The sequence below is a fragment of the Macaca fascicularis genome, chromosome 2 (genome assembly GCF_037993035.2).
Source record: "Macaca fascicularis isolate 582-1 chromosome 2, T2T-MFA8v1.1".
In the NCBI taxonomy this organism is placed as follows: Eukaryota; Metazoa; Chordata; class Mammalia; order Primates; family Cercopithecidae; genus Macaca; species Macaca fascicularis.
The window spans coordinates 33,413,036-33,437,861 of NC_088376.1; the positions used below are offsets into that span (position 1 = coordinate 33,413,036).

Here is a 24,826-nt window from a genome sequence, read left to right on the forward strand (position 1 = left end):
CTTATACGAAAATTAATTCAAGATGGATTAGAGACTTAAATGTTAGACCTAATACCATAAAAATCCTAGAGGAAAACCTAGGTAGTACCATTCAGGACATAGGCATGGGCAAAGACTTCATGTCTAAAACACCAAAAGCAACAGCAGCAAAAGCCAAAATTGACAAATGGGATCTAATTAAACTAAAGAGCTTCTGCACAGCAAAAGAAACTACCATCAGAGTGAACAGGCAACCTACAGAATGGGAGAAAATTTTTGCAATCTACTCATCTGACAAAGGGCTAATATCCAGAACCTACAAAGAACTCAAACAAATTTACAAGAAAAAAACAAACAACCCCATCAAAAAGTGGGCAAAGGATATGAACAGACATTTCTCAAAGAAGACATTCATACAGCCAACAGACACATGAAAAAATGCTCATCATCACTGGCCATCAGAGAAATGCAAATCAAAACCACAATGAGATACCATCTCACACCAGTTAGAATGGCGATCATTAAAAAGTCAGGAAACAACAGCTGCTGGAGAGGATGTGGAGAAATAGGAACACTTTTACACTGTTGGTGGGATTGTAAACTAGTTCAACCATTATGGAAAACAGTATGGCGATTCCTCAAGGATCTAGAACTAGATATACCATACGACCCAGCCATCCCATTACTGGGTATATACCCAAAGGATTATAAATTATGCTGCTATAAAGACACATGCACACGTATGTTTATTGCAGCACTATTCACAATAGCAAAGACTTGGAATCAACCCAAATGTCCATCAGTGACAGATTGGATTAAGAAAATATGGCACATATACACCATGGAATACTATGCAGCCATAAAAAAGGATGAGTTTGTGTCCTTTGTAGGGACATGGATGCAGCTGGAAACCATCATTCTTAGCAAACTATCACAAGAACAGAAAACCAAACACCGCATGTTCTCACTCATAGGTGGGAACTGAACAATGAGATCACTTGGACTCAGGAAGGGGAACATCACACACAGGGGCCTATCATGGGGAGGGGGGAGGGGGAAGGGATTGCATTGGGAGTTATACCTGATGTAAATGACGAGTTGATGGGTGCAGCACACCAACATGGCACAAGTATACATATGTAACAAACCTGCACATTATGCACATGTACCCTACAACTTAAAGTATAATAATAATAAATAAATTAAAAAAAAAAAAAGAAAGCAAAGCAGGATGAAGGCAAATCCTTTCTCCCTCTCTTACTGGCAAAGCAAGAATTAAGCTCATTACTAATTAATTATTCATGAAGCAAAATGGGAACACCTGTTATGCACCTAGACATGAGCCAGTTACAAGGGACATGATGGTGAAAGACACGGTTGAGGTTCCTGCCCTCAAAAAGCACAAAACTGTTCCTTTCTTAAGATCCGTTTTACTTTAGCATTTATCTGTATTTAAATATTTCCTTGGAGAAGCAGGGTTGTTGGGAGACACAGAAATCATTGACCTTCAGTGCTCATCCCTGCACAGATAGTCTGACTTTGGGGGTCTTTAACCTGGTGATTCCTCCTGTGAGGACTGGCTTTTCTCACCTTTGCTTTCTCATTCTCCTAGTAGTGTCACTTTCCAGCAACTGTTTCTACTCCGCAGCAATACCCTAGCACTGACTTGTGAATCTACTGTCAGCAATGCTGACTCTCCCAGTATAGCATTAGGGCCCTAGATGAAATTACCCGAGTCTTGGAATGTGGCTACAAAGTGCAGCCACTGTGCTGTTTGATCAGGTAGGGAAGTGGCTGAGCTCTTCTTGCACCTTTTTGTGATCTTGGGTCCATAAAAAGCCCTGAAGATTAACAGGAAACATGTTTGAATATAGAGGGGAAAAACAGATGTAAATGAGTGAGGTTGAAGAGAATTCACTTTTTCTAAAGCTCATAGTGCCCATGTGCTTTGTCTTAACTCTGAAAATAAACCACTGGCAGCTTCTGGCAAAAACATCATGTTGGGTACCTGTCTGTGCTCCTTTTCTTAGGGAGTACAAGGAGACGCAGGACCCCAAGGAGATAGAGGGATTGCAGGATGTCCAGGGGAGCAGGGTGAGAAGGTAAGACTCTTCTGTAAATGTTATTTCCAATTCTCTATAACATTCTCTCCCTCTCTTTCCCCATTCCTTTCCTCCCTTGTTTTCTCTCTTCCATCACTCCTCTCTCTTTTCCTTTATCCAGTTATATTGATGAGTTTTCCTGTCTGCAGATTAATTCTGCTTTTTAATAATGTCAAGGAGTCTTTAGCATTAATAAATTCCATCTCTAACCTCTTTGTAGGTGTATAGCTCATAACAACTAAAGAAATACATGCTCACTCACTTTAGAGAGGCAGTCTTTGAATCCACACTCTGTCTTTGATATGTCAGTGACAGATATTTCATCTTTTGCAGGGACCCAGAGGATTTTCTGGACCTAAGGTACTGGAGTTTTTTCTTAGTTTAATTTGATTTCCAAATGGGATTAGTTTCCCAATAAGCATGTGGCAGAGACCTGCTTTTACCTGACAGCTGTCTATTGTCGTCTCTCAGGGAGGACATGGAGATGATGGGATTGATGGACTTGACGGGGAAGAGGTAAGCCATATTTCTTTAAGTATTATAAAACTGTCATGAGGCTGCTAAAATTTTTTTAAGTGGGAATTTTGTTTTTCTTGTCTTCTTTTAGGGCTCTCATGGATTTCCTGGAATAAAAGGAGAAAAAGGTGATCCAGGATCTCAGGTAACACTTTTCCTTTCAATACATCGAAGAAGGAGAATTTGGTGACAGAGACAGTCTTAACGGCTGTGTGTCAGTGGTTATAGGGGATAAAATTTACAACTGACTTAACCACATAATGAAGGCCTATTAATACTGAATATGTGCTGCATATCTGATTGGAGCAAGGGGGTAACTATGTAATTTTCAAGAATTTCCACCTAGAAAAATTTAGCACACACAAGGTTATTCTATGGGCATCTTTCTCATGTATGAAAATGAATGCTTTTACCTGTCAGTGGTTTCTTTTGTTCATTTGTTTTTTACCACAACATTTCCATCAATGTCAGTAATTTCTGTGTTGTCTTTATTATGTCAGAAAAAAAAAGCAAGAGAAAGAGACAAAATTATTTTGGTGGCTGTGGTGGCAAATCACTGTGAAACATTTTTTAACTTTACATTTATTTCAACACTCATTAATGTGTGCCTACTTGATTTCAAGCAGCTCTACTTTTATGTTCTGATCCATTTATGAAATATTTTTGAGCACCTGTCATTTGTCAGGCTTGTCATGTGCCAGACACCTGTCATTGGCCAGGCATATATTCTTATTTAATAAGAATCAGAGGTGAACCACACAGCTCTTATCTTCAAAGATCCCACAGTATAGTTGGGGAGACAGATACATCAATAGAATTACATAAAATGTGATTGAGGTAATGTTTTAGATATTTACATGGGAGTCCAGAGAAGAGCATGTAACTCAGCCTAGGGGCAGGGGTTGTCCAGAAAATCTTCTTGGAGGAAATGACCTCTGAGCTGAAGAGAACAGGAATTCAGCAAGGCAAAGATGTGGAGGAAGGGCATTCCAGACAGAGGGAGTAGCATAAGCAAAAACATGAGGGTTCAGGGCACTGCCAAGTTTTTCTTCCTGGAGGGAGCATTAGAATACAGGCACTGGGAGGTGAGGTTCAAGACATGGTGGGAAGAGATCAAGAGATTGGGAGGGCACTAGCGAGCGATGTGGAAGAGCTTGGTTTTTAACCATAAGGCAATGGGGAGCCTTTGAAAGATTTTAAGCAGAAGAATCACAATCAGATTTACATTTTAGAAATATTACTTGCAGTAATGTGGACAATATTTTGGAGATGACATAGATGCAAGGCAAAGATGAGAGGTAGATCTGTAGAAATCAGGTGAGAAGTGATGAAGCCTTCAAGTAAAGCAATGATAGTGAGAACAGACACAAAATATGCTAAAGTTGTAGCAGGGCTCAGACTGAAGCGAGGCTAACAGGACACCTAAGGTGCAAAAGGGGCAGAATTATGTGGAGTAAATACCTACCTCAATTCTGCATCCTAGGTGCCTCTCTCATCTCACACTAGTCCTGATTCTAGGACCTGAAATCTCCAGATATAGGTGACTAGAGGAATGGGAAATAGAGAGTCAGTCAATATGCCTGCAAGGATCCTGGCTTGGGCAAGTTTAATTGGAAATAATTAGGTTTGAGATGACAATGGAACATGTTATGGGAAGTCAGGGAAGCTGAATGGAGGGGCTGGCTGAAGCCACGGCAGAAGAACATAAATTGTGAAGATTTCATGGACATTTATCACTTCCCCAATCAATACTCTTATAATTTCTTATGACTATCTTTACTTTGATCTCTTAATCCCATCATCTTTGTAAGCTGAGGATGTATGTTGCCTCAGGACCCTGTGATGATTGCATTATCTGCACAAATTGTTTGTAAAGCATGTGTGTTTGAACAATATGAAATGAGCACCTTGAAATGAACAGGATAACAGCTATTTTCAGGGAACAAGGGAAATAACCATGAAGTCTGACTGCCTGTGGGGCTGGACAGAAGAGAGTCATGTTTCTCTTCTTTCAGAAAGCGAATAGGAGAAATATCGCTGAATTATTTTCTCAGCAAGGAATAACCCTGGGAAAACGAATGCATTCCCAGGGGGAGGTCTCTAAAATGGCCGCTCTGGGAGTGTCTGTCGTATGGAGTTGTAGATAAGGGATGAAATATGCCCTCGTCTCCTGTAGCGTCCCCAGGCTTCCTAGGATTAGGAAATTCCAGCCTGGCGTATTCTAGTCAGATCGGTTGTCTGCTTGCAAACCCCGTTTCCTGTTAAGATGTTTATCAATGACATTGTGTGCCCAGCAGGACATGGATCTTCATCAGTAATTCTAGTTTCACCCTGGCCTTGTGATCTCACTCTGCCTCTTTGCCCTCGTGATATTTTATTGCCTTTGAAGCATGTGGTCTCTGTGACCCACTCCCTATTCGTACACCCCTCCCCTTTTGAAACCCCTAATAAAAACTTGCTGGTTTTGCTGCTCAGGGGGCATCATGGAACCTGCCAACATGTGATGTCACCCCGGACACCCAGCTTTAAAATTTCTCTCTTTTGTATTCTTTCCCCTTCTTTATCAGACCAGCCAACACTTAGGGAAAATAGAAAAGAACGTACGTTGAAATATTGGGGGCTGGTTCCCCCAATAGAACATCCTTATGGAAGTTTCCAGTGGGCAATTTAATTACAAATGTTAGAAGATGTTAGACTGGCTAGGATGTCCAATATCATAGCCACTAACCACATGTGATTATTTAAAGTTAAATTTTAATTAATTAAGAAATTAAGCTTTTTAGTGGCATTGATTACATTTTAAGTGCTTAATAGCCATATATGGCTAATGGCTACCATATCGATGAATGCAGATATAGAACATTTTCATCACTGCAGAAACTCCTATTGGACAGTGCTATGTTAGACCATGAGAAGTTTACCAGTTTCTGAGCCTCAGTACAAATAATCCTGACCATAGGCTTAAAACTGGACTTAGTACTGCTTGAGAAATCTAAGGGAATCTGACTGTGATGAAGGACAAAGAGCATTTTATCTGATTAACCCCCCTACACACAAAACTTCACATTTAACACCATTATACAAACCTCTTACAAGCTAACTCAGAAATTTGTTTCATTTTTTTCAGGGCAGCCCAGGTTCCAGAGGTGCTCCTGGGCAGTATGGAGAGAAGGGCTTCCCAGGAGATCCAGTAAGTTTTCAGGGCCCAACTGGCCCTGAATTTTATACTTGCTCCACAGTTCCTATCTCCTTTCCCTTTGTGTTTCCTGCTACCCTGTAGGCACATGCTTGTCTTAGGAGTAGAGGTGATAGGTGTTGGCTGAGGCTTTGGGAAAAGTCTGTTTGCGTCTTATCTGGGTTAGGGCCATCTTCTGAGTCCTTATGGTACGTTGAGACTTTCTGCTTCCTTTGGGAGAACATTTCCATAGCTTTATTTATTGGACTTCTAATCTTGCAGACCTACAGATTCACTATTTGCAGACTCAGTTACAGGGGAATCTTTTTACACCCTTGAGGGAATAGCCTAAGAATGTTTGAACCAGTGCACCAGTGAAGCTGCCATCATAGAAAAGGGAAAATCTCAATGTAGCAAGAACTCTTTTAATTATTTATTATTGCCAAATCTTCAAACTTGAGGAAGTACTGCTTTTATTTTTTTTTCCAAAATCCTGCAAGTTTCAAATGTGAAAAATTTTCTCACACCTCTTATACCTTGATCCAAATTAGCTTAGTACTTGAACATCATACCATTTTGGAGAAAAAGCTGATATTTCTGGATTCTAAACTACTTTTAAAAATCTTTCTCTAGGGTAATCCAGGACAAAACAGTAACATCAAAGGACAAAAGGGCTCCAAAGGAGAACAAGGAAGACAAGTAATTTGATCTATTTTATCTATGAGTTGATTAATTCTGTTATTGATCCAAGTAAATTTAGTAAGATATGTAACCTTTCTGTAATTGAACAAATGCTCTTAAGACCACATTTAAAAGACCTTTATTTTTTGGTATGCATATTTGTAGTAGGGTACACTTTTATGAGCAAAATTATGAAGTTTCTTGCAAGTGATATTATTTGGGAAAATGTAGTAGCAGTGCATGTTGCTATGCTTTTTTCTTCTTTAAAGGACGTGTATAACTGACTGTTAATATGCAGAATGATCACAGTATGACATGTTTATTCTGCCATTTTAATAGTGCTTGAGGTTTTGATGCTGATGCCTTTATGATTTATTCAGAATTTTTGCCTTTTGATCTTGAAGGAATTATTATATTTTTAGGGTAGAACTGGACAGAAAGGGGTGCAAGGCAGTCCTAGTTCCACAGGAAGCAGGGTAAGTATTTCTGTGGACATTTATTTCCCCTCCTTACCACTTGAAGATGACAGAGGCATTCAGAATATTTGTTGCACAGAGTTGACTGATTCAGGGCTGAAATATTTTTCAGGGCTTCTCCCTCTTGACACTATTGAAATTTGGGGCCAGATAATTATTTCTTGTGAATGGCTATGCTATGCATTGCCAGCTGTTTTGCAGCATCCCTGGTCTCTACCCACTAGTATCAGCAGCACCACCCCTCCCCACTGCCCACTGGTGACATTCAAAAATGTCTGTAAATATTGTCAGATATCTGTGGTGGGTGTAGTAGTGGTGGACTTGAGAGGCAAAATCACCCCTGGTTGAGAAACACTGAAATATAGTCGGCCTTTCCCTTTCCACCTTCCAGGTGTTTTGGGATGTCTTTGAAGAGAGCCAATGATTTTAACACAAAAGCTCTCCTTTGGTAGCTTACATAAGAATATTATGAACTAGGTAAATATACTTTCTCTTTACATGTTGCCAATGAGAAAGAGGACTCATGAATAAATTCTTCCTGAATGGACCAAAGCACTGGCAATTAGGGTCAAGTGGCAACCTTGAGGTGCTGGCATAACTTTACAGCATCCCATGTTATATCAAGCCTGTCACAGCAAAAAACGGAGACATTGGACTTCTCTATCTTTTTAAAAGGAACAACCAAGAAATAGCCTTTCTTTCTGTGGACTACTGAAGCTAGAAGTGATATTTATAATGTATTAAAAACTCCTCTCTCATGCGCTCAGCATGGACATCATTAAAAGAGAATAATGGACAAAGTCCTAGATTTGGCTCTGAGTTTTGTTCAAGAAGGAATTGAAAATGCTTGGATTTCTTTTCTAGTACAAATTTGGAATCTTCTCATTATTTTGAAGGCTGTGGCTGATTGCCCTTCTCTCTGGGATAGATGGTGAAGAAATGTGTTTTTATACCACTTGCCTTTGTTTATCTTGAACCACAGTTCTTGAAGGAGAAGAGCTGGAGTTGGAAGGGGTTAGGCTTCCCAAAGCTTCTGGTAAAATCTTTGGGACTTTGCCATTTTCTTCACATGAGAGAATTAAAATGTAATAAGAGGAAACAGTAGAGCAGCAAGATGAGCTAAATGCTATAAATTTTAAAGATAAGTGTGTATTTTTGTTGGTTTAAGAGGAAATACTTTTAGTTTAAAATAGCTTTATAACTGACACATCAATCAGGTACTTTAAAAAAAGAGATGCCAGGAATGGTGTAGGCAATAAATCATGGACAAACCAGCCAATTACTTTTAAGTCATTCTTCTTTTCTTCTGAATTAAACAAGGTAACATTGATATAAAACAACATCAGGTTTTCTCCCCTCTCCCCCAACTTTCCGACGCAGAATAGAATTCTCTGTGAGGGTGGGAGCATCTTAAGTGGATGATAAATTTTAAACAACATAAGCCAATCCAAGACATTGCCTTCTATGTGACAGAATTTCAACTTATGTAAATTAATTGTTTTACCCGTTGTTGCCAAAACAGTGGATCCACACACTGAAAACCACACTGGAATCCACATTCCAGGCCCTATACTTTTTGCCTGCCATCCACAAAGAATACTTCTATAGCATCTATTTTGCGCCAGGTCTTGCTCAGATCACATTCAAATATTAATTCATTTAATCCTCATAACATACCTGTGAGGTAGATACTATTATTATATCCATTTTTTACAAATGAAAAAAATCAAGAAAGAGCTAGTAAGTGGCACAGCTGGGATTTGAATTCAATCTGTCTCCCTCCAGAGTCTGGGCTGTTAACCACACTGGGTGAGGTTTATTGGGCAATTTCCCTTTGCCACACAGGCTTTAAAGAACAAAACTGAGCTCAAGTCTGCCTGACTTTTAAGGACATATCTATAACCATTGTGCATACAGTCTGTTACACAGAATACACATTATTTTATCCTTGCTTTTTAATGAAGACAGAATTGTGATGTCATGGGAACCGTAGCCTCAATCTTTGTTTACTGTCTCTTCTCTGCTTTTTTATGTCAAGAGCTTTGGAGATTGATTCTGGGTACAAACAGCTGAAAAGTTTCAATGGGTAACTTCTTTCAAAGAGGATTTGCATCTTAAAAGCAAAAAGTCCCTTGAATCAAGGGGCAGAACCTCAATGGAATCACTGTAAGCACTAGCCAACCTGGTGGAGCTGACACTTGATCTGGTAGTTTATTCTAAGGACCTTCAGAAGGTGGGCAGTTGAAAGAAAACAGCAGTTCTGAAATAATTTCCATGGCTACCTTTCTGAATAAATGAAGGAAGAAATAGAATTTAAAAAAAAATACTTGCTTTGTACCTAAAGTAATCATAGTTGTTTATCACAACACTAAGTGAATTGGTGGTCAAGATGTTCCACGGCTCTCTCAAAGAAGCAAGGACAGGGGTTGAGGGGGTGATATGAGGGTGCAAATCTTATTCTTGCTGTTTAGGGATAAGGAAGTTAGGATCTGGGGCCTGAATCCTTTTCCCATTTGGCTACCCTCTGGAAAGGAGACTGTGTGACAACCACTAGGTAGAGGGCCTGAGCTGGCAACGTGAACTTGCTTCTGGATAGGCACAGACAGAGATTTGGGCTTCAGGGATCAGCCAGGCTTTTTTGTCCTCTCTTGAATCCAGTGGTAGCCATTTGGACATTTGGATCACCATAGTTGAGCAGACCCCATCAGCCATTTATTTCTTGTAGAATTCTATAGAGACTAGCCCCAGCAGGCCCATATGAGACACTAAATCTAGAAATTTTTTACCTTCTCCCAAGATACAATCATGGGCCCATGACAGAGAGAAAGGGATGTACCACAGCTCTTCTCCCATGGGAAAGCTCTGATTAGCAGACAGTGCCTTTTGGAATTTGCTGGAGATGGAAATACAGAAGACAGGATCTTCAGGATGATTTGATTCTCTAAACAGCCTCCTGGATAATTGTTAGAGGCTGTCAGACTGGAACTGGGTCTGTAATGACTTTTAGATTGGTTTGCAATCAATCCTCCGAATGTTAGTCTGTAATTAAGTGCCCAGTGTGAAAGCTTGTCTATGGAAAACACCTCAGGGAAACTGTTTCTATGAGCTGCTCATTACTTATGTCAATCAGAGAATGAAAGAGGCTGATTTGCCTCAAGGAACCCCTCCATTCAGAGATCCACATACTAACATTTTGCCTTTTCTGTCCCAGGGAAGAGAAGGTCGAAGGGGACTCCAAGGTGTCTCAGTATGTAACCTTTACTTCCTGTTCTCTGTAGTTGATGGGACCAAGGACGTTTCTCCCATGTAGGTGGTGCTGGGAATCAAATCAGTAAGCATTTGACAAGGGTAGAGGAAGTGCCCAGTACTGGACGTTATCCCCACTGACCCAATGATCACTGCAGCTCCCAGGAACAGAACAGTCCTAAGGAAAAGCCTGCCTGATAGATACCTGGTAGACAGGCAGAACCTGTACAATTCCGAATATTGTGTGTTTGACTGCTCTTCATGTGCCTTGGGAATCAGCTTCAAGAGGGAAAAATTCCTTATTGGAATAAGAAACAAGTTTATTTTCATTCCTTAGACAGTCTAGAACAGTAAAATCCTAGGCCAAGTAGAGGGTGAGCCATGAGTCGACAAAATAATACCAATTTCTGATGTACATACTATAAAGAGAAAATCTATATGGAAACAATGTGTAGAAAATCTTGACACTGGAAATTCTTGTTCATCAGGGAGAACCAGGAAATCCTGGACCTACAGGCACATTGGGAGCTGAAGGATTACAAGGCCCACAGGTGTGTTGGAATATTTTGTAAATATTGACAAATGCTGTAAAGTTATTCTGATGGGAAGAAGGCAGGTATTTCTGTATAAAAATAAATAACTGAGAATCTGCCCCCTGCCCTATTTTGCATTCCCCATCATGGGGTGGGGGATGATTTTGTTCCATCAAACTTGATTCATTATTTGCAGGTCACTAATAAGCCTTTGTAGAGGAAAGATGTGCTCTTGTGCTCACCTGGTATTGTGTCTTCATATTAGTAATAATGAATGATTAATACCTTCATATTACATTAGTAATGAACACCAGGATCAACAAATTGATTTTCCATAGCTGGAGTCCTGCATACACAGGCTCCTACAAAGGAAAATTAGTTGGAAGTTGGAAACTGCTACTTGACTTGCCTAAAGCTAACTCTACAGTGTTATCAGTATTTCTGAAATATGACTGATAGGGCTTTCTGTGAGCCATTTGCATCTTTCATGGTCATATCATTAGTAATATGAGCATCGGAAGTCAGAGCATCGTAGTCTTGCTTCCCTCCATGCCAGAAGGGGAAGCTGTGGTCATTCTGCAGAGTAGCTTTGTAACACATTGTTGTTTAGTCATCTTATGAAGCCCACTTTACATGAAGCCCAACTTAAGCCTGGACTTGTATGGAAGGGCCTGTGTAGCTGTGCCTATTCTAAGGTCTTCCCAAGAATTCATTTTTTTTTTTCTAGAAAGTTCAGATATTAGGACCAAACTGGAATTTGGGATTCTCTTGAGTGGTTCTGGGGTCCCTGAACCAAACCATGAGCTAGCAGTTTCTCTAGATTGGGTAGGGATGGGACCAGTCTAGATCCATTCCCAGGCTTTGGAGTGGATGTGGGGGTGGGAATGACAGATACTTCAGATACCTCAGACATCCAAGCGTCCCTTTGACATTGAGACAGTGAATCAAGGCTCACCTGGTGGCTCCTGGGCAGCCCAGGGCCGTTTCACAGCTGATACTTCAATAGGAAGAAACGTTTTTGCTTCTATATGAGAGAACCACATGAGAACAATGTGTTTGATGGCAAATATGGCAGAAAAATAGACTTTGATTCTTCTGATCAGGGTCTGCTGCTAAGATACCCTTTTGTGCTAACTTGAAACAACTTTACTCTCTATTTTACACATTGATAAGGGCTTTGGCTCAGGTAACCCGTCCCTTTAAAGGAATTCATCTGACTGTTGTTTGCATCTTACTTCCTTTTCTTATAGGTTTCATTTCCTGCTTTGGCCTATTTTTATTTCCTCTGTAGGAGAGGGATGAAGGTCTTATATCCAGGCAGGGAATTCCTTAAAAAGATCTGGACCACTGAGTCCACTGGGCCTGTCCTCAATTACTCTTAACACATGCTTAATCTCAGGGTTAAAAGGCTGTGGGAAGGGTTGGATCATTGCTTTTCTGCAGGATGTTTCAAAAGAAACACTGAGAAGTAAGCTTTCATTGACATCATTGCATTATATTTCCTTTATTACCACTAAAGGGGTCACAGGGAAATCCTGGCAGGAAAGGAGGAAAAGGAAGCCAGGGGCACAAAGGACCTCAGGTAAGTGACAGAGACATTAGGCTCAATGACTCTCAACAATTATTTTCCTCTTACTGCAAAACAATCTTCACATATTTTTTTGTATTATTTACATATACATTATTTCATTTCTGGATTATCTGGGGCAAAATTTTAGCACAGTTCAGATTCCTCATACATAGCTAAAGCACTCCTCTTTCTCCTTCACTGGGGTTTTACTCTGAAAGCACAGATCCATTTCATCAGCCTAAAGAAAGCATTTGGAAGAATACAAATATTGCCCAATCATAACATTTCCTCCAAAAACTGATACATTATTCTGCTTTTTCTAACTTTTAAAATTTATACGTGCCATGCACATATATCTCCCTTCACTACAGATATTTAAAATTGACTGTACGAAGATCCCTCGCTACTCAAAACTACTTGATTCCTACATTCACCTCTTGAATTCATTATCTGAATCTGTTTTTTTCCTGAGAAATAATAGTTGGGATGGCGAAGGATTCATAGGAAAAATGTTCTAAATCTATTCAGTTCTGCTCAGACAGCGAGAGTTCACAAGGCAAGGGATACCCATATTTCTATATTCCTAGCATGTGTGGTAAGTTATCTTTCGGATAATATGTGTGCGAAAGACACTTCTGCCCATTTTTTTATTGGAAAGCTGAAACATATCCCACATGCCGTTATGTATACGCATGTGGTACGGTGCACAAAGGTGGCAGCAAAGTGTCTTGTTCTAAAATAATCAGTGCATTATGACAATTTCCCCACATTTGAAAATAGCATGTGTTGACTCAAGGGTGCCTTTTCTTTTTCTCACTAAGCCCCATATGGACTAGTGATGTCCCTGCAGATTAAAACATGTGGTCCTCTAACTAGGACTGGGACCTGAGTCATCTGGTTCAGCCCTGCCATCTGCCTCTCTCCTCCTGAGTGGCTGGATCTTTTGTTAAGGCTGCATCAAGGAGTTGTTGGGAATACCATGAAGGAAAGTGAAGTGTTTCTAATGGGCTTTCTAGGAATTACTATGGTGCCAACTTTTTAGTCTCTAATATTTTTTTCAGGGTTCTCCTGGGCTAATGGGAGCCAAAGGGAGCACTGGAAGACCTGGACTTTTGGGGAAAAAAGTAAATATTATTTCCGTTTTTTAATTCTTTTAAAAAACATATTTTAGATTTAATGGATAATTAATAATTGCATGTATGTATGAGGTACAGTGTGATATTTTCTTTTTTTAAATTATACTTTAAGTTCTGGGATACATGTGCAGAACAGGCAGGTTTGTTACATAGGTATACACATGCCATGGTGGTTTGCTGCCCCCATTAACCCGTCATCTAGGTTTTAAGCCCCATATGCATTAGGTATTTGTCCTAATGCTCTCCCTCCCCTTGCCCCCCACACCCTGACAGACCCTAGTGTGTGATGTTTCCCTCCCTGTGTCTATGTGTTCCCATTGTTGAACTCCCACTTATGAGTGAGAACATGCAGTGTTTGTTCTGTTCCTGTGTGTGTGTGCTGAGAATGATGGCTTCCAGCTTCATCAATGTCCCTGCAGAGGACATGAATTCCTTCTTGAAAAAAGTAAATGTTATTTGTTATGGATTTCAAGTACAAAAGTACCTCAATTTTCTTCCAGATTTTCATGTTAATTCCTCACATGATTGAATCCAAGCACCATCAGCAAGTCACCAGCATTCCGCTAATGTGTTCTCTTCCTTCCATTGAGCAAAGAGTTTCTAACTGCTGACCTCTCCATCAAGCTGCTGTTTCCCTAGGAGAGAGTGATCTCACCCACCAGAAACAACTCTAAAAGATCTCTTTCACTCCCTGATTTCCTGAATTCAAGAATGCATGTGGTTGCTGAGTTGAGTGGAGGATGGGTGGTGTCAGAACTCAAATCCGTTAGTGCATGCAGTTCTCAAACCACAACTGTCTCTGAGGTGGCTCTGTTGGGGACTGTCAGAGAGCAAACTATTGACCTCATCAGAATCTGACTCCCCTGTTTAAAACCTTTCAATGGCCCCCTCTCCAGGGTCCTGTGACCTGTGCAGCCACACAGGTGGCCTTGCTGAGAAGAACTGCCTGCTGAGTTTAATGCTCTGCTGTCATGGTCTTGAATCTCATTTTTTAAGCAAAGGACCTGAGTTTTCCTTTTACACTGAGCCCAGCAAATTGTATCATGGGTCTTGGCTTTCCCATGGCCTCCACGAAAATATCCAAACTTTAAGGTAGTTACAACATAAGTAAATTCTGGGGAGCTAATGTATAACATGGTGACTATGGTTAACAATACAGTATCGTATACTCGAAATTTTGCTAAGAGAGTAGATCTTAAATGCTCTCAACATAAAGCAAAAATAAAAAAGGAAAAGTGGTAACAAGATAAGACAATAGACACATTACCTAACTTAACTGTGGCAATCATTTTACAACATGTATGTATATGAAATCATGTTTACACCTTAAACATATGCAGTTTTTTGTCAATAAGGTAGGGAGTCATTTACACGGTCCTTGCTATTTGCCCCATTTCATTCTAAGGTTTCACTGCTTACCTCCCTCCTGTGTGCCTGCCTCAGGCCTCTCACTAATGCCTTCCCTCTTCCTGGATCACTCTCACCCCTTCCTTGCCCAGTCCCCTGACATACAACTCATCCTTCAGTCCTCAGCTTCTCTGCTCCTTGCCTTTCGGCAGCCTCCTCAGGCCCACCAAATCTGACTTAGACTACTCTTCTGTTTGCTCCCATAGCACCTTGAACCTTATCTCACAATATGATAATTGCCTGTCTAATTATTTCTCTTTCCAGCCAGGTGAGGGCAGGACCACCCCTAATGTGTTTATTTTGCAGTTCAATAAGTAATTGTTGGATAGGCAAGTGCGTCAGCAAATGAGTCAACTTTCCCTGGAGTCAATTTTCTACTCTTTGCCTTTTCCTTCAGTCCTTTTATAACACTGGAAAAGCAGCACATCAGTCCAGCTCTGGGCTGTGCTAGGCATCTTCTGCTAGCTATGGAAAAACTATAATTTGTGCCCTACTCTCATCCCCTTAGTGAGCACTGACCCCTCACTGAGAACTTTGAGTCTTCTCATCGAGTGGACAGAACCAGGTTTGATGGTAGGAACCAGGTTTGATTTTACTGATCTGAAGCTCTTCTTGTCCCACTTACTAGGGAGAGCCTGGACTTCTTGGAGATCCAGGGCCAGTGGGGCAAACTGGGCAGCGAGGAAGACAGGTATGAAGTTTTGAAGTCCCTCCCCTCCCCAGATCTGAGTATTCAGTTCCAAGGTAAAGAGAAGGGGTTGACACCATCAGCTCAAGTGTGGAGGGCATGGAAGGTATCTCAGCATCTAGGAAGGTGTGTGAACGTTTCTCCCACCTGCTAAAGCTCTCATTCCATAGACAGTCTGTCAATGTGAAGGAGAACAGCAAGCAGGAGAAGGGGGGTAGGCAGAGAGGATAATGGATGAGTTAGAACAGGGCATTTCAATACCTTAACAACCAGCGTGGCCACATAGATGCATATCCTTTGAAAAACAACACCGCCCATTTCTGCTCCCTTCTTGCAAAAGTCTAGGGTGACAATGAGAGATAGAGGAACAGGGCTACGAAATGGGGCATTGCATTTTTAGGCCTGCACTCTGTCCTAATGGCTTTGGCTGTAACAAGATCTCAGCTCATGGAGCAGCCAGTATAGGAACAGTTATTTCATTTTTAAAAAATTAATGTTTATTACAAATGCTATACATAGATATCATAGAAAATTTACCAAGCACAAACATTATTCACAATAGCCAAGAAAATATGGACTCAACCTAAGTATCCATCAATGAATGAATGGATAAAGAAAATGTGGTATGTATGCATAATGGAATATTATTCAGCCTTTAAAAAGAAGAAAATCTGGTCATTTGTGACAGCATGGGTGAATCCAGAGGACATTATGTGAAATGAAATAAACCAGGCATGGAAAGTTAAATACGACAAGATCTCACTTATAGGTGAAACATAAAAAAAGTCAAAATCATAGAAACAGAGAATTAAAATGGTAGTTACCAGAGGTGGTAACTGGGGAGATGTTGGTCAAAGTATATAAAATTTCAATTAGAAAGAAGGAATAAGTTCAAGAGATCTAGTGTATATCATGGTGACCACAGTTAATAACAATATATCGCATATTTGAAAATTGCAAAAAAAAAAAAGAAGAAAAAATATGGCAAATAAACATAAGGAGCCAGAGAACAAGTGATTAGGGCACAGCAAGTTTTTGACTTATGGCTACACCCACAATCCTTTGCCTCCATAAAGGCTTTCAATCTTCCTTCATTGCATTTTCTATCCATAAAATTAAATGCTTGTAGAATGGTCCAGCAAGTCTTAAAAATTGTCTTTTTATGTGATCTAATTTGAAAACATGAATCTAAAAGTAAAGGAAGAAAGAAGGAAGGAAGGAAGAGAGGAAGGAACGAGGGGAAGGGAAGAGAGAGAAGGAAAGAAAATTTACCCAGAATAAAAGATAGGAAAGAAAGAAAAATTACTTATAATCCATCATTTTGAGCTATTTATCATTATCCTGGAAATTTTTAAAAATCACTCTAAACAACGTATTGTGAGCATATTTTCATGTCATTACATTTTTCCCTCAACATCACTTTTAGTAGCTTCAAAATATTCTACTAAATGCATGTACATTCATTTATTTGACCAATATCTTGTTAATGGTTATTTAGCTTGCTTTCAGTTTTTCACTGTGATAAACAACACAGCAATGAACATTCATGTACCTAACTAAAATTTTGGACAAAGCCATAATGAATTTCTACGTAGAGATTTCTAAAGTAGCATAGCTGGATCAAAGAATATGTACATGTTTCATAAAGGCTTTGCACTCCATTATAAAGTGCCCTTAGGAAAATTCAAACAGTATGTGGATCCACGTGTTATTTTAGAAGAGCGTTTGTTTTAGGGCATCCACAACAACAAGTATTGTCACTTTTTTCCATCTTTACCATTGACAAAAATACGATCTCATTGCAGGGTCAAATTTGCATTGTTTTGTTACCAGTGAGGACGAACATTTTTTCTGTATGTCTATTGACTATTTATAATCCTTCTTCAGAGAGTTCCTCAGCTATATTGTTTGGATCAGCTCCTAATTTTCTAGGCGAGAAACTGCCACTGACTACACAAGTCCCAAATGACCACTCCTTTGCTTCCTGCAATGTTTACAGAATGGAACTGGTCAAAGAAGTACAGGGAACATATCAGGGAGTGAGGAAAACACAGCAACACAAGGTTCAGTGTTCACCAGTTAGGCCCCTTCTGCATGGAAGTCCCCAGTGCTTCTCTTTTGACACTGTAATCTCCCCAGTATAGATTAAAATTAATTTCTACTTTTGAGAAATTGAAATAAATTGGTGTGTTTACACAGGGAGATTCTGGCATCCCAGGCTATGGTCAGATGGGACGAAAAGGAATAAAGGTAAATATGGAAAGCAATTATTTTTATTAATTGATGAATCAAACTAAATAATACAAGAAGAAATGATCATACTGCAGAAGTGATATGTTGATGTATTTTTGTTCTGTGCTGAAAATTATAGGGCCCAAGAGGATTCCCTGGAGATGTGGGGCAGAAGGTATTGTATGCATGACGTTTTGAAATTACCGTGATCTTAACCTTCTACTTGAGAACTGAGATAAACCTGTAGGTCTGAATGAAATGGGAGCAATAAGGAGAAACCCAGGACAGTTGTTTTCCTTGGGCTTCCTGAGGAAAGAACCATATTTAACCCCTATGAATCTTTACATTGGAAAAGATTGTTCTGTCCATCATTGCCTGATGCCTCTGCCTTGAAAGCCTACCTCCGGGTATCCTTTCAAGTTCAGTACTCTCTTCTCTTCTTGATTTTCTGCCTTGGTGATTTCATTCAATATTCTTGGCTTTGGTTGTTGCTATTTGTTCTTCATTATTGTGCTCTTTATTTTCTCTCACGAGAAAGATTACAATATCCTTCTAATTGGGTTCCTACTTCCATCTTCTCCCTGATTCAGTTAATTCCAAACACTACTGTCCCTTGATTTTTTCCAAAGCATAGCCAAATTATGCAACTTTCCTACTCAAACATCTTCAAGAATTCCTCATTGCCTGCCAGATTGAAATCCATCTTCATGCTGTAGAAACAGACATACCTTTCATCTCAACCCGAGTAGCTCAAGTTAGGTCTGTTTTATACACTGGAATTCTGTAAAAAGATCTCCCTTTTGAAAAAAAAAATGTCCAGAACAATGTCATCTATATAAGTGATGCTTATATTAAAATATAAAATATGAGTTAAAAATAGAATATCTAATTAATCAAATAAAGTATAGGAAAACTGTCAACTGTTGAATCCTCTTAAAACTGTTTTTAGTGAATTGATTACCAAAAGAGATTCTTAAGTACAAAAGGGTGCAAAAGGGACAATATAAATAACCATTAGGAAGAAAGCCCTCATTGTAGAGGATCAATTTTCCAATTTACTGATAAAGGGAGAAAATTAGCATAATTCAACTTACTGATAAATGTGAAATAAGCATATTGATAAATAACTGTCAAAATTTTTAAAAATCAGAATATATTATTTTCACCTTCAACTTTTTCATAAATGTTTTATGAATTTATAAAGTAATTCATTATTTATTATTTCACATAGCCAATACTCCAAATGTTTTTCTGGGTTTTCAAGCATTTTCTTTGGATATTTTTAGTAACTGGATGACCACTGAATTGATATGTAGATGTAAATATTTATATTATTAGAAAATTAAAAATAGTTTGAAGAATAAGTGTACCAATGACTTAGTTCCAAATGACAGGAAAAGATGACATTAAATATTGCATTGGCCTTCATCAATATATAATTGTCATAATATCAATTAATTTTGAGTTCAGAGAGTTTTTAAAATTCTTTCATAGCAAATACTTCAACATCTTAACTTTTTATATCTGAATCTTCAGGGTGATATTGGTGATCCTGGAATTCCTGGGGGACCTGGACCCAAAGGATTTAGGGGACTAGCAGTAAGTAGCCTATAATTCCAGAAATGATAAATATTCCTTTGGCAGACTTTGGCTTTTATGTTGTAATAATAAATGTGGGATTATTGATTCAACTCGAGGGCATCTGAAATGCCACTTGCTAGCTGTGACCTTCAACACATCTTTTCAGGGTCTCTATTTCTGTAACATAAGAATTGAACTTAGTGATATGTAAGGTCACATTCAGCTCTAAAAGTTTATGGTTCAATAAATCAGAACTATTTTAAAGATTTACAAACTGATAACTTGCTGTTCCAAGAAATGTCAATGCCTTCCAGTCTTTTCTAAGGTGCATATTAAATCCTGGCATATTAACGCTGTGAGTGGAAATGAAGGTGACGGTGGGAAGATGTCCTTCCCACTGTGTCCCTGAGGGTTTCTGACGATTCCACTATACATCACAAGGTCATATGGGCTGTTTTGAGGAAGGCTATTGAGATCTTCTAATTAGCAAAGTGAAGAGTAGAATATTATGCTTACTTACTTAGAAGCAAAATGCTGAGACAAGCAGTCTTTCATTTGAAAGTTTGAGTGCCATATCAGTGGTCACCATCAGTGTGAATAAAGATGCAACTCAATGGATACTTTCCATCTGGCTGGATAAATTTCATTAGTATTCATATCCATCACTTTGAGGTATGAGAATGACATAACCCACTCATGTCCTCTTATGTGTGTAGGGAATCATTTTTCTTATTTGATCTTTTACAGATGTGAGTTTTCTTATTAGATCTCTGTGTGCCCTCATATATTGCTTTTCCTATTAGCACCAATCCCAATTTATGGCTAATTAAGATTGAAATGCACAGCCAGTGCCGGAACAAAGTATATCACTATTAAAGAGGCTAGGAGGGAAATGGATGTTTACTAGTCATTAAAAATACATTGTTTATATCACAAGCCATTTACCTGACTTCAATTAATAGCTGCTGTCTTTTTAAAATATTTTTTTTTAATTAGAAAGTCTTATAGAAACTGAAGTAGTCCCCGTAGATAGACAATGTTGAAACTAATGTATTGATATATTCCTATCTGCAGCTCACTGTAGGCTTGAGAGGTGAAGAGGGATCTCAAGGACTCCCAGGCCCTCCTGGACAGAGAGTAAGTGTACCCATAAGAACTAAGTAGGATATAGTAGTTTCCAGTATGTTCCATGGAAAGGGCATAACATTTAAAGTCAAATGCACTGGATTTAAGTCCAGATTCTGCTTTTTACTAGCTGTATGACCCAGTCACTGGGTCCTTCAGTTTATTTGTAAAATGAGGGGATGACATATTCCATCCTAACTACTTCAGAAGGTAGCTGTGAGGATCAGATAATCAAATGTGAATACTCTTTGTAAACTGTAAGGTTTACAAATAGTAATATTACATTGCAAAATAATTAATAGTAAATAAAATATATAAAGTACAATGTAAATAGTTAATATTGGTTAACTCCAGTATTAACTCCAGGTTGATGGAGTTTACCAAAACCACGATTGTTGCCTTCCTATCCTCAAAATTTAGACTTTAGAGAGATTTGGAAATATAGGCGCAACTTCCCCCTATGATTCCATTAAAGAAAAATGGCACCTCTGGAAGCGTTCCCAGGCAGAGTCAGGCATCTCTCCCACTGACGAAATAGCCATCTCTCTATTTTAGTGCCTCCCAGGTTGTTGTAATGGTTTAATTACACGTCTGTCTCTCCTAACAAGCACAGTCAGGTGAGAATTAAATATTGCGAGCACCTGTGTTTTGTGGCGGAGGCCCAGGCAGCATTGTGTAAGGAATAGATAAGCTGCTTATCTTGTTTTGTGCATTGTGAGTTTTTTCTGATTACTTGAAGAGGTTCTTGAACTTGGGACTTTATTATAAAAACAAAAAATATGAATGGTTTTGTGGACAACTGAATCCATGTTAGAATGACAATCAGCTAACTTTAAGGATACTCTGATACAGTATTTACTTTTTTGACATTAGGCAATGCGTGAATATTCCTAGTCACATGAGTGAGAATGTAGTCTCTGGGCCGATCTGGTCTGTTCTGGATTTATCTCCTCAGATTCTGGGGCTCTCATCTGGGGACACCCACATCTTCCTGGTCTTGTGCTTGGCCCAGCTAGTCTGGACTGGAACTTGGCTTGTCTCAGGCTCTTGATCCTCAGCCTCTGCTTAAGAACTTGCTCAAAGTTATTCAAGGGCTCGCTCTTTCAGGACATCCTCTCCATGGTTCTGATTCTCTGGAAAATGTGGACTGCCTACTCTGTGTATTAGCCAGAAACTGTTTATCTCTCTGTTTAAATGGTCATGCATTATTTTCTGTTGTCTGCCGCAACTTGTAAAAGTAAGAATGACACTACGTGTTTTTGTGGATGAATAATTTCCTGATTTGAGTTAGAAAGTTAGTATGTCCCAATGGGTACAATTAGGGATGCCACAACAGTTCTGGTTAACTCCAGCAATCCACAATAGGCCACGTAGACATTCAGCAGACCTTTAACTGTTTATTGGATGGATGGGCCAATGGAGAAGTGACCCAGTTGTCATTTAGGACAGAGGTTCTTACGCCGACATCCCTGGTTGAACCTCTGAGGGACTCGATGAAATTGTACAAGTGTAAGCATGAATCACGTTTTTTTTTTTTTAAGTGAGCATGCAGGCATTCATTAGTTGCCCAAGGGAACCTATATATGCAAGTATATTAAGAATCACAGCCAAGGAGAAGCCTGATCCTAATTAATGGAAGTAAGAAGGAGCAAAGAGAAAAGCTCAAGCTGCCAAGAAAGACTGACTGCTTTCAGGAAGTCTTCCTTGATTCATCTCACCAAATTATTTGTTTTGCTTTGGTCCATAATCTCTTGGCATTTATGAGCTTATTGTAATGATTTAGTTACACTTCTGTAACTCTTCTTTTATGTAATGTTTATTTTGCTGTGTATTCTGCTGTGTAATTGTCTTTGGGTCTTTCTCATATGTAGAGGCTGTTTCTTATTTCCTGTGTTTTACACTCTTGATGTGTAATATAACTGTTCCTCTGAATTCCAATAAATTACTCTCCTTGGCACTGCCCTTTGGAAAGTATGCTGTTTATAATTTTAAGTATTCTTATGAGAAATGCCTTCCTCTAAGTATTATATCTTTAGTACAGATATCTTTAAGAAATACCTTTATTTCTTCTTATCACTGAAGAAAAATAATTTCATTAACTTTGGTAGACATTAGCTTACCTGATCTAACACTGAAACAAAAAATTTACACCCTCGATGTGAGTAGAGAAAATACATGGCAATTAATCCACTGGGTTCAGGAATATTTTAACTACTCTCTACCAGCTGTGCTTTTAAGAAAGATTTTTGTTTTCTCTTGTTTTATTACTAAAGACTTCAGTTGGCATACCACTAACTTGCTCTGTTTTTGTTTTTCCTAGGGCATTAAAGGCATGGCAGGGCAGCCTGTATATTCTGTATGTATCTCCTTATTCACGAAAGAAAACTCAACAAGTTCACTGGGAAATAAACACAGCTACTCAAAGGTCACTGTACTCATGTTTCTTTTCTCTCTCTTTTTTCAACATTTACAGCAATGTGATCTGATCCGGTTTTTACGGGAACGTAGTCGTGAGTATCTGTTATGGAATGAGAGCATCCATCAGTGGTTGGTGAGGCACTTAGGATTGTATGCAGTGTGAGTATGTGAGATCAGCAGACTGAGTTCACTGGTGGGAAGCCTCTGTAACAAGTTTGCCTGGAGTGCTTACTGTAGAACATCACACATTAAAGGAGAGAGGAAAGGGGGTATAAGTAAAAGTGCCTTCGCTCATGGGGGCAATGCAGACATCAAAAGAAAACATGCATATGGGCAAATTAGAGAAAAACCCAAAAGGTGTGTGAATTAACTCACATTCGTGTAACAGTTATGAGCAAAAGGACTGGGAGGGCATGGCGTTACAGGGATGATCATGGGGGTTTGGGACTAGTCGGTCAGTTACTCAGTTAATAAAGGATGTTTGCATAGGGGTAACTGAATCCAGCTATGGGAAAGTGATGAGAGTGGCAGAAAATGGTTTCAGAAAAGGAATAAAGCAGGAGTTGACATAAAGAGGTTGTCTTTGGTTATAAAGAAGGAAAAATAAGGTAGAAAAGCCTAGTGATATCATTTCTGAAAATTTGTCCCAAGGAAATACAGCAAAAGCAAGAAAAAAAAAAGGTAAATATGATTGGTGGAATATTATTTACTAAAGCAAAGTGATTATACATTTAGACTGTTTACACTTATAGAAAAATTAGGTTACAATATATCATCTTCTGAGAAAATATTAACCAAATATAGTTTTTATGAAGACAATCAAACTTTGAAAAATACAGGCATTAAATATTATAAAATGAAATTGAATCCTCATTATTTTTGCATGTAGGTAAATACATACATAGAAACAAGTACTAGAAGCAATAGTAGAAAAACAATGATTTACTGTGTTCAAGGAGATAGAATTTTAGGAGATCTGTCTTTCTTCATTATGTTTCCATTGTGGTTTTTAAATAATCATAATCAGAAGAATGTAAAAGGGGAAAATCAGAGACTTTACTGAAGGAGACTAGATAAAAATGTTGTCATTGCAAGTATATGGCAAGGAAAGAACAGCAAAAAAGCAGGTTTAGAATAACTGTCAGGCTAGCAGAGGAGAGGCTGAGTGTCACCAAGGATGAGTAAGCAGAGGAGGAATTGTGAAGGGAAATCAATTGGTTGGAGAAGATGGTGAGTTTACATATTTTGGAGGTAAAGGAATGTTGTGTAGGCCCTACATGAAATGATTGACCCCAGTGAAATGGGGCTTTTGTAAAGGTGAGGGAAGGAGACTCAGATGTTGAAATCATTCACTGCTAGTGGTCCTTAAAAACACATGGATGGATGAGGTTTCTCAAAATGTAAAACTAGAGAGTCAGAAACAGAATCTCAAGAGGTTTCTGTTTCTTGGCAAAAAGAGTGGGGCCAAGGTACAGAAAAATGGCATTCCAGAGATGTGAGAGTCCTGCCAAATGTGGGCAGCTTGAAAGGAGGCAAGAGGAAGGAGGCAATGGAGAGGAGATTCAAAGGGAGGAGATAGCGGGAAAGGCTGTTCAGTACACAGGAGGAGATGAGAACTAGGGACTGGGACTACAGGGAGAGAAAAAGGGAAGAACCATTGTAGGAGAAACGAATGTGGGATCAACCTTCCTCAAGAAGTTGCCAGTCTTCTCAGTAAAATCAAATGATATCTTCCCAAAGAAGACCAAAGTTAGGTGGAAGGGGCTGGGGAGGTGAGGACCAGCCTTGGAGGGTTTGGAATTTGAAGAGAGAAGTTTTCCAACATAGAATAAAAGGAGTTAGCCCATAAAACAGGAGGTCAGAGAAGAGTAGGCAAGTTCTATAACCACACAGGGCACTGATTGGATAAGACAGAACTCCAGGATGCAGACTGGAGATAAAGATGCAGGCAACAGGCCGTT

At 39.1% G+C, this 24,826-nt stretch overlaps 1 protein-coding gene across 1 annotated transcript in view; it reads left to right on the plus strand.

Annotated features, from left to right (window-relative positions):
- COL6A5 (collagen type VI alpha 5 chain) overlaps positions 1–24,826 on the plus strand; it is a 123,624-nt gene that overhangs the window by 51,765 nt on the left and 47,033 nt on the right. Inside the window, exons 14-31 of the mRNA XM_065539880.2 lie at positions 2,010–2,081; positions 2,415–2,441; positions 2,553–2,597; positions 2,689–2,742; positions 5,725–5,787; positions 6,406–6,471; positions 6,876–6,929; positions 10,141–10,176; positions 10,664–10,726; positions 12,228–12,290; positions 13,340–13,402; positions 15,450–15,512; positions 17,709–17,759; positions 17,881–17,916; positions 19,278–19,340; positions 20,397–20,459; positions 22,768–22,803; positions 22,921–22,957. Of these exons, the coding sequence (XP_065395952.1) occupies positions 2,010–2,081; positions 2,415–2,441; positions 2,553–2,597; positions 2,689–2,742; positions 5,725–5,787; positions 6,406–6,471; positions 6,876–6,929; positions 10,141–10,176; positions 10,664–10,726; positions 12,228–12,290; positions 13,340–13,402; positions 15,450–15,512; positions 17,709–17,759; positions 17,881–17,916; positions 19,278–19,340; positions 20,397–20,459; positions 22,768–22,803; positions 22,921–22,957 (955 nt within the window). The remainder of the gene's footprint in view (positions 1–2,009; positions 2,082–2,414; positions 2,442–2,552; positions 2,598–2,688; positions 2,743–5,724; positions 5,788–6,405; positions 6,472–6,875; positions 6,930–10,140; positions 10,177–10,663; positions 10,727–12,227; positions 12,291–13,339; positions 13,403–15,449; positions 15,513–17,708; positions 17,760–17,880; positions 17,917–19,277; positions 19,341–20,396; positions 20,460–22,767; positions 22,804–22,920; positions 22,958–24,826) is intronic.